The sequence below is a fragment of the Podarcis gaigeae genome (assembly GCF_964106915.1).
Source record: "Podarcis gaigeae genome assembly, chromosome: 1".
NCBI classification, from domain to species: Eukaryota; Metazoa; Chordata; class Lepidosauria; order Squamata; family Lacertidae; genus Podarcis; species Podarcis gaigeae.
The window spans coordinates 72,392,513-72,406,993 of record NC_139678.1 but is presented as its reverse complement, the minus strand read 5'-3'; the positions used below and the strand labels follow the sequence as shown (position 1 = coordinate 72,406,993).

General features: G+C 40.2%; 2 protein-coding genes across 4 annotated transcripts in view; one reads left to right on the top strand and one right to left on the bottom strand.

Annotated features, from left to right (window-relative positions):
• The window catches only part of USH1C (USH1 protein network component harmonin), a 124,858-nt gene that overhangs the window by 53,570 nt on the left and 56,807 nt on the right, over positions 1 to 14,481 (top strand). The gene's annotated exons all lie outside the window — the stretch shown is intronic.
• Positions 1 to 14,481, bottom strand: part of OTOG (otogelin) — a 95,572-nt gene that overhangs the window by 77,387 nt on the left and 3,704 nt on the right. Inside the window, exons 4-12 of the mRNA XM_083700824.1 lie at positions 11,673 to 11,760; positions 9,348 to 9,440; positions 8,708 to 8,862; positions 6,675 to 6,793; positions 5,429 to 5,634; positions 4,628 to 4,761; positions 2,829 to 2,935; positions 2,085 to 2,194; positions 1,011 to 1,136 (exon numbers count right to left, since the gene is read on the bottom strand). Of these exons, the coding sequence (XP_083556950.1) occupies positions 1,011 to 1,136; positions 2,085 to 2,194; positions 2,829 to 2,935; positions 4,628 to 4,761; positions 5,429 to 5,634; positions 6,675 to 6,793; positions 8,708 to 8,862; positions 9,348 to 9,440; positions 11,673 to 11,760 (1,138 nt within the window). The remainder of the gene's footprint in view (positions 1 to 1,010; positions 1,137 to 2,084; positions 2,195 to 2,828; positions 2,936 to 4,627; positions 4,762 to 5,428; positions 5,635 to 6,674; positions 6,794 to 8,707; positions 8,863 to 9,347; positions 9,441 to 11,672; positions 11,761 to 14,481) is intronic.

Sequence of the window (14,481 nt, the reverse complement as noted above, 5' to 3'; positions counted from 1 at the left end):
GAGCCATATGCTTTGAAAAGGATCATTAAAAAACTGCTTAGTACTTCTAGCTAGAAAATGAAGATGTGATAAATTATATTCAAACTCCTTGTGTATGTTTCCTCATTGCATCTTATACTAAAAAGTTTAATGGTATAATAAAAAACAAAAGCAAAACAGAAGGTTAAGATGTATTATGAAACAGTTAAAAGCTGCTTTTGTCATAAAGAAAAAACAACTTCAGTTATAAATAGTTGCAGCCCAATACCAAAAATATTTTCACAGAAGTCCATTTGATTTCATAACATACTATCAAGTCAATATAGGGCATGCTATCACTTAGCCTCTCAGCCTATGCCTGTTTTCTAAAATGTCACACCAAGTTTTGTAAGGCTTACTCCCAATAAGTCTGTCCCCAGTGCTATTTAATATCTATACATAGCCATTGGGTGCTGTCATTAGGAGTTTTGGAGCAAGGCTGGATTACTATAGTGAGCTCTATGTGGGGCTGCACTTGGGTCTGGTTTGGAAACTCCAGCTGGTGCAGAATGCTGCAGCCAGATTGCTGAGGGGAGCTTCTGGTCAAGAACATGTGACACCATTGTTAAAACAGCTGCACTGTCTGACCATCTGCTACTGAGCCAGGTTCAAAATTCTTGCATTGATTTACAAAGCCCTGAACAACTTGGGTCCAGGATACCTCAGGGATCGCCTGAACCCTTATAATCCAGCTCGTTCATAGAATCTGCTCTGGGGGCTCCTCCAACTCTCTGTAGCAGACTTAGAAAAGGCAGAGAATGTGCATGGGAACAAGAGAAGAGAGGAAAGTTCTATTGCACAAGAGAAAATCCTTGTATTGACAGGAAATGTTAGTTGAATACCACCCATTGCCTCTAGAATGAACCCATCTGGTTTTGTTGACAAATATCTGGAGTGTGACTTAATTACTGTGTCTTGTAGATTGCAGAAAGGCCATAAGCTCCTGAAAGGCCACAACTTCTAACAAAATTCCACACCAAAAACTGCATTACCATCTGGACAATAGCATCCATCAACACAGGGCAGTTCACTATCAACACAGTGAGTTTTTTGCTGACATGAAACTGGGCAGCAGTCAATGCATTCATTGTAGACAAGATGCTCCTCACATTTAATGACTGAAAAACAGAAGAAATGAAGAAATGTTAAATGATTTAAGCTTCTCCATCCTGGGGTGGAAAATTGATGCTATTTTAATTTAAGCATCTAGTGAAGTGGTCTCCATGCAAAAGCATATACTGGTTAGTCTTAAAGTATGAACTTACATACAATAACCAATTAAGGTACAATATTTAAAAATGAGAAAACCTGCAGAAAGGGGAATAAACAATATGCAGAATATTTTGCCAGAAGATAGCATTCTAAAACCTTGTCATTGCATACCACATTCCTTAAATTGTGCCTGCCAGTTGTGGAGAGGTTTTCCTGCTTGAACATAAGTCCTTGCATACTCAGTTGTGATTCAAGACCCCCCCCAGCACCCCCCAAAAATGAAACATTGGCACAGGATTTTAATTTAAGTAATTGGGCAAAATTTAGGCCACAACTTTATTGAATACAGAATGTGAGTGGTTTTGGCTTAGGCATTGGCATCATCACAGGGAATCCCATAAAGGATGAACACCACCAGAGGGCGTACCGCCAGAGTGTCCTGACTGGCGCTCGCCCCTGGTATCACTGTGGGGTCCTGGTATGGCCCTAGCCCCCTCCGCAGGGGTTTCGGACAAGACCCACACCAATCCCTAGATTTCTTTAACGGAATACCCTTGAACTTGGAGGGGCAGGTGATGGCCCCTCCTCCCCTCCCCATGATTGCTGATCCAATGCCTAACCTTACAAAGTTGTGACGATTGCTACAGTGGTAGCTGAAAATCAAATGGCCCTGCCAATTTGCCAGATGGAAAAATTCCTACCAGGCCCCCATTACAAAACAGGCAGCCAACAAAGTCCAAAGCAAGGCCAGATGAACCTATATTTAAAAATGAGAAAACCGGCAGAAAGGGGAATAAACGATATGCATAATATTTTGCCAGAAGACAACATTCTAAAACCTTGTCATTGCATACCACATTCCTTAAATTGGGCCCGCCAGTTGTGGAGAGGTTTTCCTGCTTGAGCACAAGTCCTTGCATACTCAGTTAATGCTCGACACAAAGTTGCATTATCAGCTCCTGACCTTAACACAAAAAAGATAAAATTGACACAGCCTTCTTTTCACTGTTCTAATTAACCACAGTTTAGGACTGGGACAACACATAAAACTGCTGTTAAGCCAAAACAGAAGTGGAAGCTGCCAATCCCTTCCTTGCAGCTAAACAAAGAGCAGAGGCAGTGATTGCATTTGAGTACAAGTCATGCCGAGGCTTGTTTCCATAGCACTAAGCCATGGTTTACTGCTAAATTATACCAATGATGAACATTCAAAATGCATATAATGTTTAAATCAATAAATATTTGGCTTTAACTCTACTGCCACACATTCTATTATAACTAGAAGTGGTACCACAAAGGACAGTCAAAAACAGTGAGAAGAGAAGCAGGCCCCCAAAAAGAGATGTATTTAATTTTTGCAGAAACTTAATGGCCAGAATTCCAAGAACCCCATTCCCACAGCTACCATGGTACCTTATGCACATTAAAAAGATACTCCTAAAGATACTGCTTGGTATGGCATTCATCAGTATGAAGTGCTGCAACTAGAAGCTGAAAATCAGCACAGTCCCATCCATACCAAGAAGTGTTTTAAGTGGACATATCTGAATCCCAACCACTGGCTGCTAATTCGGGACTTCTCAAACCAAGACACTTACATGCACAGATCATTTGTGCAGCTGGCCATGAAAGGAAATGGGCTCACAAATTCATGGCACTCTTTGAAGGGGCTCCGGAGCAGAATGCTGCAGAATGCATACGTCCTCTGAAAACACACAAAGAATTAGTGTGAAGGAAGAAGCTTTCTTAAAAAATGCTTTTAAAAAACCAAAAATAGTCTAGAAACTAGATCATCTGATAAGTATCCAGCCTTTGATTTTGAATCCAAAGTCTGACAGCAATGGTCCTAGAAAGATTGGCAAGGCTGCAAAGATGTTGCTGGGTAGGAGGCTTGCACAAGGGGGATTGGGTTTTTTATTATTTCCATGTCATGCTGCAGGTTCCTATGTCACATCTCACTCTGTGCCAGAGAGCCTACCAGGCACCCCCAAACTCGGCCCTCCAGATGCTTTGGGACTACAACTCCCATCATCCCTGACCACTGGTTCAGTTAGCTGGAGATTATGGGAGTTGTAGTCCCAAAACATCTGGAGGGCCGAGTTTGCAGGTGCCTGGCCTAGCCAGTCCTTAAGAGTGGATTTCCAGGGAGGTGCAGGGTGTTATATAGGGAAGGCAGGAATGCCATGATCCATGAATAGAGTACCATTCCATCTACAGGTTTTAGTTGAAGAGGCAGCATTGTGAATTCATATTTTATCTAGCATGTGAATTGTTTATATTTTAGGTTTCAAATGTGGTCTATCAGATTCAACACAGATGTATAATTTGTAACTTAAACATACTCATATTACATTTACATAATACATGCACTATACTGTATGTAAATTGACAGATTTTATTTGAATAAACGCTAATAATTTTTTCCCCCTCCAGGGCCAGTAGCAAACTAGTGGTATTTTCTTTCCTCATCCCTACGCAGGAAATCTAAAGCAGACTTGGTATGGGATAAGTTTTCTGATGAAACTGAAATATGGTAGCCAAAATTATGATGAACTTTTTCTTTGCCATTATGGACAGCTGTCTATGGAGACAAAAGCTCTTTCACAGATTTTAATACAAGTGAGGAAGAATTATCTGATTAAATTCTGGCACTAGATAACACAGGAATCCACTGGCTGGCTACAGGCTTTGAATGCTAAAATAGGAAACTCTGAATAATAATATCAAAGAATGAAATAAAAGGAGGAATTAAAAATAACTCAAGCGTGATAAGAAATCTACTTAATATATGAACCTTAAGCACTCCTCTAGGAAATAACATTTTCCACATATTTTGAGGTAGAGAGTAAAATCAGAAATGAACTTGAAAGCAGGAGGCAGATAGAATCTAAAATCATCTTCCATTTATACCCCAGCTAGCTCAATTGCTGTCATGTCAATTTCAGCCAGTATAAAGCCATGTGAGCCATCCTAAAACTATGTTTATTATGTAAGCAATGCATCACAGCTATTTAACTAGGAGTCTCAATCCCATAACGATGGGCAGCGGTTTCTTTTTGCAATTAGGAAGTCATTTATGTCATTTTTTTAAATAAGAAGTTTCAGAATTCAGTCTCAACAAGTTTATGCCTTACATCAGGGATGTCACTTAGCAGGGGCCGAGGGCCTCCGCAATTTCCAAGGAGGGGGCTGGGCCTCATCAATATTTTGCAGTGATGTGCTCATGCCATGCGCACATGCCTCACTCACATCACTCATGTATGCCACATAATGTGCATGTGACACATCAGCACATTGCACAGCATGTTCACAGAGTGTGAGCATGTCATGGAGCACCAGCCCCCTCAATCGCAGGAACAAGCCAGTGTGCCTGCCTTACATTAATTATCGTGCCTACCTGTAAAAATGTTTGACTTTGAGTCATACAGGGTGGCTCATAGTTAAATGAGGTATCCCAGGAGAAGATGTTCTCCTGTGGAGGATTTTCTCTCCAGCTTTCTACAAACTCTTCAATGTCTTCAGTAAGTTTTCCTAGGGGAAAGTGCACAAATGCAGGAAATTAACATTTTTCTTGATCGGGTTTAGATGGAAGCTATGAAAGAAATATAAAGCATCTCTGTCAGATAGATGGTTAGATAGAAGTGTGACTGCTCCTGTTAATGCTAAATTCTAATCAAAAGCTCATCCAAGGCCACTTCTTATATTACATTTTGTCCTCGGGGGGAAATGGTATAAAGACATTGGCACACAAAATGCACATGAAGCCCATCAATATTGAAGAGCAAAGTATATGTAGAAATCACAAAGAAATCATTTTAAAACAACACAAGAAAAAATTCTGGTCCTTTTCTGCTCATGGACAGAAGCTATTAAATAGGCAGTGCCACCACCATCCCACTGGCCATAATGTGCCAGATTCCCAGCTTTCATTTTAAAAAGCAAGCCATGTAGAATCTGAGATATGAAGCAAAGTGTGCAGTCACTATTTTGCCCATTTGTCTTGTGAGAACTAACCTGCTCTCTCCTTTCAGTGTTTTTAGCCAATGGATAGCAATTATGCCAAGTCATAGCAATTATGGCATTTAGGGAAGCCAAATGAGACAAAAAGAGGGCTATAGCAGTCTTGTTCTTTCTAAGTAAGGCCTGTAACTGCTGAGGAACACAAATAACATCTTAATAAATTAGATGAAATACTCACCATAACTAGTGGCAAGTTCATCTTGTAGAATGGCATTGTTGTTACCACATAGTCCATGAGTTCTGCCCAAGTAGTCAGGAGCCATCTTAATATAAACAGCAGAGGTACCATCCCAAGCCAGAGAGAATGCATACTGGTGTCTAACAATGACATATCCAGCTAATGCTTGGATGTACAAGTTCCCTATGGTATATGGTAATTGTATCCTGGGAAGCCAAACAAATACCATGATAAGCAAACAAATTCATTGTCATCCTTTATACCCATTATATATCAAACAGGCAGGGACGCGGGTGGCACTGTGGTCTAAACCACTGAGCCTCTTGGGCTTGCCTACTAGAAGGTCGGTGGTTCAAATCCCCGCAATGGGATGAGCTCCAGTTGCTCTGTCCCAGCTTCTGCCAACCTAGCAGTTCAAAAGCACACCAGTGCAAGTAGATAAATAGGTACTGTTGTGGCAGGAAGGTAAACAGCATTTCCATGCACTCTGGCTTCTGTCAGGGTGTTCAGTAGCACTGGAAGCGGTTTAGTCACACTGACCACATGAAGTAAGATGAGCGCCGCACCCCATAGTCACATTTGACTGGGCTTATCCGTCCAGGGTCTTTTACCTTTACCTTCACCTTTACCTTTCCTATCAAACAGGCCCCTTATCTATGGTCTTTTCAGTGCCTACTAAAGATGTTCCTCTTTCAATAGACCTCTTGAATACCCAGTTGGCATCAATATTGGGTCAGAAGTGATTTTATGCATATGCTGTTTCAAAATGTTTGTGTGCTTGTTTGTTGTGTGTGTGTGTGCGTAATTGTTTGCATATATGCAGGTTTTTTTAACTGTTTAATATTTTAATAATGCAAATTGTTTTAGGATGCCTCATGGGGAAATAAATAAATAATCTCTTTCCAATTATAGTAATTACTGCATTCCGCTATCAAGCAATGATGCTATTTTTGTTTCCAATCACTTATATCACTCTTAGATTGTGCCCCCATTTCTGAAGAAATGTACAAACACTATTTTTTATGACTTAGGGTTACAAATAATAAACTTAAAATGACTTGCCAGTTGAATTGCTGTATTATTAATATGAACATTACTGAGTTCATTTCACCCACAAACATGACTAATTTGTAGGAATGAAGATAGCATATAGTTATGAATCAATTAAGGGGCCTACATCTCTGCATATCAAAATAACATGGCAAATAAAAACACCACAGATCATGAGAGTATACATTGAATTTACCCAATCCCTTTGTAGGTGACCTCACTACTTAATCTGATTTCCCCGTCTCCAGAAAAGTATAGGCTAATTGATCGTTTACAGGAATATGGAGAAGACTTGCAATCTGGATCATTATGGACCTGCCAGAAATGGGAGAAATAAGTATTTTAGGAACAACTATATTGTTGGCATTTCACATACTGCTTTAGGAATGTGGCCCCAAAATGACTTTGAAATTGCAGCCTCTGTGAGCATCTCTTATATATTCCTTTAAATACAGTAGCATTCCATATCTCATATTTACTCACTTCAAGATAAACTGGAGAACCATATTCAGCCTCCTGGTCACCACTGGAGGAAAGGTAGAATATAAATCCATTCAGTCAAAGGCTATATTACCTCCAGTGTCAGAGTCAGTACAAGAGGAGCCACGTTGCATCAAATAAAAGGCTCCAGTCCAGTATCCTTTTCTCACAGTGGACAACCAGATGCCGATGGGAAGCCAGCAACCAGAATAGGAGTGCAACAATCCTCTTCTCACTTGTGCTCCCCAGCATCAGGTTCTCAGATACTGCCTCTGACACTGGAAGTAGTACATAGCCATCATGCCTAGTAGCCATTGACAGTTTTATCCCATTTTCATTTGGCTAATCTTTTAAAGCTATCTTAGTTGGTGACCATCACTACATCTTGTGGGATGACTGCATGTGTGAAGGAGTACTCCTTTTGAATACCAGTATTTTCATGCCTCTGAATACCAATTACTGGGGAACACAAGCAGGATAGTGCTATTGTGCTCATATCCTGGCAGTCAGCATCCTAAAGGCATCTGCTTGGCCACTGCCAGAACAAAATGCTCATCTAGAAAGGACTGTGGTCTCATCCAACAGAGCTCCTCTCAATCAAATAAAACAGAAACTGACCCAGATTTTTGTGCATCATCAAACAGTATAATTTGATGGCACAAACAAAAGCAGAAAGCATTTGGAAAACTGGAAATTTGGAATATTTTGGCATAGTGAGATTATTCATCCACATTCTTTATAGCCTCAGACTAGGGATAACACATGGATCTTACAACAACCAAAGAGTGCACATGTGCTTTTTAGTTATTCCCCTACTGCAGGCCCTCCCAAACCACTCCAATAGCTTTGGGAAACCCACCATGACATTTCATGAGACATTATGGACTGCTACCGATAAGAAAGATCAGCATTCTTCACCCCTCATGTATACAGAAGCACTTTACTTGTGATCTTAGGAGAAAGCAGCATACACTATGCATGTCTACTCAGCAGCAAGTCCTGTTGAATTCAATGGGCCTTGCTCCCATTTGTGTATATGATTACAGCCATGGTAAGTTGTAGTTCCCTCCCTCCCTCCTTCCTATATTACGTGAGCCACATTCATTCATTTTTATTGCATTTATATCCACCTTTTTCTTCAAGGGGCACAAGGTGGCGTACATGGCTTTCCCCCTCATCATTTAATTCCCTCAACAACCCTATGAGGTGGCTTAGGTTGAGAGGCAGTGACTGGCCCAAGATCACCCATTCAATTTCATGGCCGAGTGGAGATTTGAACACTGGCCTCCAAGATCCTAGCCTGATACTTTGACCACTACACCATACTGGCTCTCCATTGGAGGAAGGCCTCCAGTATAGCCTGAGCCTTGGCACTGTCCATGACAACTTCTTCCAAGCAATCCAGGCTCTCCTCACTCAACTCCTTTCAGTTTCCAATGAGCTTGGCTTGGCAGCAGTAGGTATAGTTGTCACTCACAATCTTGATCAGCTCTGGGAAATGATACCCATATGCTCCATAGCACCATGCATGCTGAAGGATTGCTTGCAAGTCGAACCGTACAAGCAGCCCAACCCACTGGAACTATCAGTTCAAGAACTAGCAGGAAGCAACAGAGTCAAACAATTCTCACAGTGGGGTTTTTTAATACTACTAATAATAATGATAATAATGCATGAAATGCTCGTATTTATTGCAAATCAGACTTATTTTAAAAGATTTGGAATGAACTTTACGCTATCATTTCTCACTTGTATTGAGAAGCTCTGTTCATCCAATTCATTCTGCCTTAAGAGAGTGTATGTAGATTTTCCAGAGAAAAAGTAGTAGAGCCCATCAAAGGTTTCATAATGGTATTGTCCCCATGTTCGGCAAATGTGGTCTCGTTCTGCACCTGTGTTGTATACTATGGCAGAAGATGAAAAGGGGGGGGAGCAACTTTAGAAACAGGATCTCTCACTGATGCCTACACCTCTTCTGGGGGTGAGCCCCCCAAAAGGAGGAATGTTTAAATATTTATTTATTTAGCAAAACATATAGATTCTTAATTTTAAAAACCCTCCAAGCAGTGTACATAAAACAATTATTGATAATACACAGGTGTGTTAATACACGTAATTATATACATAAGCAGTGTTATTTTATAATATCTTATTGCATTTGTATCATTGTGATTAACTGCCTTGAGCATCATTTGGAGGAAAGGTGGGACACAAATTTAACAATTAAAATCAATAAACAACAAATGTTGTAGTTCAGTTACTGTAGCCATCACCAAGAATACAAGTCAACTGAGCCTTGTTCTGAAAATAAGTTTGCCAAAAAGCTGTAAGTGTGAGTCTTACGTCATGCTAGACACAATATGTAACATGCAAACTACTTTCTACTCACTTTTCTGACATCTTGATCCAGTTGCATTATATCGACTACAGTCACACAGTTGCCAATGCACGCACTCACCTCCATTAAAGCATGTGAATGAATCTAATTAAGACAGAATACATAATCCTTTATTTGCAAGTCATATACATGTTAAGGGGTAATTAGATGGACATGTGAAAGTAGATAATAGCAACACATGTTTCAGATAATGAACTGCAAGGGTTTTCTCAAAAAACAATTGCTTGCCTCTCATTTGTGGACTGAAAATCACACATCTCTTAACTGAGAATGTACTTATAGGTACATCGTACATTACAGATGTTAGTGGGTACCCTCCTGCAATTAGTGGGTACCATGTAGACCTGCAATTTCCCCTAACATATTGAGCCAAACCATAGACTTCGTTTGGATTCATAGCTATTACTACTTGTTGCAGTTTTTTGCATGGGATGGGCTGCATCCAAAGTTTCCCTTCCAGAGAAAAGGCTCCTAATTCAAGGGGAATGACACCTCCAAAATAGATGGGTACCATTCTCAAGGGTTAAAGGAACACCATAGATACATATACCTGCTACTTCTGCAACATGTAATGGCTCTCATCCTCTAGGCAAGGAAACATTCTAATTCTATAAAATGCACAGCACAGTATTAAATGGCAGAAGTAACAGGATCCAAAGGTTCCACTCGTGGAAAGAGTCTAATGTACACAGAAGCACCCCTATCATTCACAGAAGGAACCTGTTGATCCAGCCCAGTATCTGTAATAGTTTGCACAAATCATCTTTTCCCCCTCCCAATATTTAGTTTATAAAATAAATTAACTATTTAAGCATACACATTGACATTTACAAGTGATCTAGTATCATTGTAAAACTTCTGAATCATATTTCTACATACCACATAAATAATGTGTATAATAATAACAATCAATTACAAACTATTTTGTAGCAAACCATATCCCCAAAATCACCAGTAATACTTTCAAGTGACCCAGTTTCATAAGGAATATGAAGATGTAGACTCGGTGTAACAAGAGTTAAATTTAATAAGCTCTAGGCTCATATTCTGTGTTGTTGAGAAGGATCAGCTCCCATTAATTTAGGATCCTGAAAAATACTGTAAGCCAATGCTTAAATACCAGGTAAATAGGTTTTGACATTGTCAGATAAGCCAGAAATAATAATATTCATTATATTCATCCTGTAATCCATCATTAACCAGCTGGCAAGAGAGCTGCAGACAGACTTTGAAAATGGCAATTCAAAAGCCAATTAAATTTCAAAGGCAATTTTCCATCTGATGTCCTGTTCTAGGTTCATTTTATTAATATTTTCATTACCAATTTTGCCCCAGTGCCTGCTTGTACATTTGCCCAGTTTGTGATGCCAGCACTGGAGAATTTTAATAGAAATGTTATTAATGGAGCTAGTCAACCATAGAATTCCTCCTGCTAGAAGACCTTATAAGTTTCCCTCTTATATCTGGGGCTTTCACACATGACATGTTCCACTCTCTGGCTCCATTTACTCTTCAGGATTCTTGTCTTTTACTTTGTCTTGCCCTTTGCCTCTGGCTATACAAAGTTTATTATTTCTATGGAACAGAAGAACTAAATTCTTCCCTTCCACTATTTTAGAACTAGCCATTATCCTACATCAGTAGGTTATTAAGTGTGTGAATATAAATGAAGGTGAGCTTCCCCATAAAGCAAATGTATTTTCATTCCTTTTCCTCCTTGGGGGAGCTTCCCCATGTCCCATACAAATCACTTGGCATAGTGAAAAATTCCAACCTAGTCAATTTCATGTCTAAGGGAAGTTTGCCATAAATTCTTCTTTTACAACATATGGGGTGGTATTCAACTAGGAATTACTCAGAGTAAAGCCAATGAAATTAATGAACATGACTATGTGAGATCCATTGCTTTCAATGGGTCAACTTTGAGTGAAGCAGGTTTGAACAGCACTCACAGATTCTGTCATATTTCCTAATGTATTCTAGACACAGCTATCACCTCTCCCTTACTTCCCCTTTCATGCTACTTTATAAAACTTTGTTTAGATACTTCATCCAGACTATATACATTCTAAAACTGCAAACATTTTAAAACTTAACAAGCAGGCATCTTGTTTGCATGTACATAGTCAATTCTGAGAAGTGTGAAGTGGGGACACATGTTACTGTGGTCAGCGATTTTTAAAAATACCCATAATCACATTATTATCATCATCATCATTATCATTATTATTTTATACCCCGCCCATCCATCTGGGTTTGCCCAGCCACTCTGGATGGCTCCCAACAGATTAAAAACAGAACAAAGAGGGAGCTTACTGGATGATTCACAAATTGTGTTGTGAAATTTTCTTTGCCTGGAAGATACTGTAGTAGATGAAGAGTTATAAACTGATGTTCCAAATCCCTATACAGAAAGGATAAAAAAAATTAATCTAAGAAAGCATAGCATTGTGAAGGGCTTATAACTTTTTAGAAACATAGTTTTAAAAGGTGTTTGTTCTAGCACATGCTCATGTTTGCCATCAAGCTTAAATCAAATTTCAAAAAAGGATTCAAGTTTAAAGCATAAGATAACCCATAATGCATTTGAGGCTAAGGCCATGTAGTTACCAAAATGAATCTTTTTATCATGTGTATATTCCATTTGCAGACACAAGGCTGTGACTCTATAGTCTGTTATCTCTATGGTTTGCAGTTATCTCCCAAGTGTCAATCATAGCTGTAACTTCACTCATCGGCTAAGAGCATCGAAAGAGAAACGAGATGCGTTTCTCACAAAATGTTTGGATAAAATCGTGCCTGCACATTTTCTCTCAAATGATGGCATCTGTAAGGTCTATGCTAAATAACTTTCTGGAGGAGGAACTAATCATGCAAATAGCCATTGGGTGCAAAGCCACCTGGTTAAAACCCAGCCAACTGGGCAATATGGCAACCCTACCATCAGCCCAGCTGGGCAGCAGCAGCAACAGTACTCTTCTTCCCCAGATGGCTGAGCAGGCCACTATAGATGAGTACCAAAACCTGTACCAAGCCTCCATCTGCCCACCATTTTGGTTTAAATCATTTCCACAACAGGAGAAGAGCAGCAGCAAGCTCAGCCAATTAGTTCTAGTTTTGGGGGCTCAGAGCCAATTAGGCCTTGAAGCAACAAGAGGTTGGACCAAGTCCTCCGGCCCACCTTCTCACTGCTGTAGTGCCCTCACCACCCCCGAGTGGTGGCTGATAGGGTGAGCTTGAACCCACTCTTTACCTAGGGTGGAAATTTTGGAGATTAAGCCAGACACCACGTTGTTCTGCTTCCTAGCACACCACTACATGTTGCTGCTAGGGCTCTGACTGCACAGGGCAGTAGACTTGGGGTCCATAATGTGGCTCTAATGACACCAGCAATATTCAACAGTACACACTTTTTCAGTATCATCAGCTCACAACCTTCAAGTGATGAGACATCAAATAACATGGACTTTTAAACTATTAACCCATCTACACCCCTTTAGAACGTTTTTTCTACTAAACTCATTCTGATTTTATGCTGCTATTTGTTTTATGTAAATGTTTATTTTGCAATGGTTTTAAACTAAACTGCACAAGACAAGTAGTAAATGCATTGGAAGACCAGGGTATAAGTTTTACAAATAAATGTATAAATAAATATTCCATGCAGTTGTTTGCACAAAGACTAATAACCAAATGCCTTGCCTCAACTTTACCTTCAATCCCCTCTCCCTACTTCCAAGGAGATGGATCTGACACAAAGCAAATGAACTACAATCTAGGACCCAGTTTGCAAAACCCGACTTAAAATGCTGGAGCCACCAGGGGAAGGGAGCAAATAGTATTGCAACAAGTGCTGTGAATATTACTTGTTTATTTAAAATATTTATATCCATCTCTCCTCAGTGAATCCCAATAAACTAAGCCAAAACATCAACATAACAATTTAACCAAAAGCAAAAATAAATGCAATAAACCAGTCATAAAACATTAAAACAGCAGTGGGGGAGGGGGACAAAGTAACAACCATCAATGTAACTTAACTACATGGGGACGGGGAAAGACCCAATGCCCCATGTTGTGCCCAATTCCTATCCGTTGCTTTGGTCAAATTGGTTAAGAACTGCTCAGTGATCTTTGTACTATGGGTTGAATGCAATAAATTCCCTTTATTTTTCCCCTTCCTTGATTATATATGTGCTCATAAACAAAAGCTGAATGGGGTCATTCATCATCACTTTTTCCTGATGAGTCTCGAACTCCTGTTTCTTGCTTTCCATTGCCATGCCCTATGCAGTGAATCGCGGGAGGTTGCTGCTGTCAGTGTGCCTCTACGGCAGGCACCCCCAACCTGCAGCCCTACAGATGTTTTGGTCTACAACTCCCATGATCCCCAGCTAACAGGACCAGTGGTTAGGGATGGTGGGAATTGTAGTCCGAAACATCTGGAGGGCTGAAGGTTGGGGATGCCTGCTCTATGTCTTGTGTGTCCTGGCCTCTCCCCATGGCTGCTTGGCAAGAATCTTTCTGTCCTGGGATATGTCTTGAATTCTTGTCCCAAAAAGACTGCATGTGCTTTCTGTGGGTACTATGTTCTGTGCCCTTCCTTTTTCAGTTTTGAGTGTTGTACTCCAAAACAATAGCACCTGCCTGAAGGGATATCTGGAGACATGCAATGGAGGATCATTGCTGGCTGAGGCACTAGAGCTGGTGGAGTGAGGGCACCTTAGCACTGCAGAGTGTGTTTGATGCAGAGAAGTAGACTGGGGTGTGTCCCCAATGACCTGAGTTCACTGATGCATTCCATGTCTGAGTTACATGTGGGTGTTGTCACTGGCTCAACTCAACTGGTGAGCATCAGCAGTGTTTCAATGGGTGCTGATGAAATGTCTGCCATTTCCCCATAGTTTTGAGATTATCCACTCTTGGGCTACCCTCCTCTCCTGAGTTTAACTACTTCAGTTCCATTAATATGGTCTTAAATTACCCAAACTGATGATGTTCCCATTTCAGTTACATCTGCCAAGTATTTATTTTCAAGTTAGAATTGTTTGGAGTGAGGGATTAAGGATCAACAGCTTGAAAAGCAGCAACTGAATGGTTATCATTCCCTGGATGCTTTTCATAA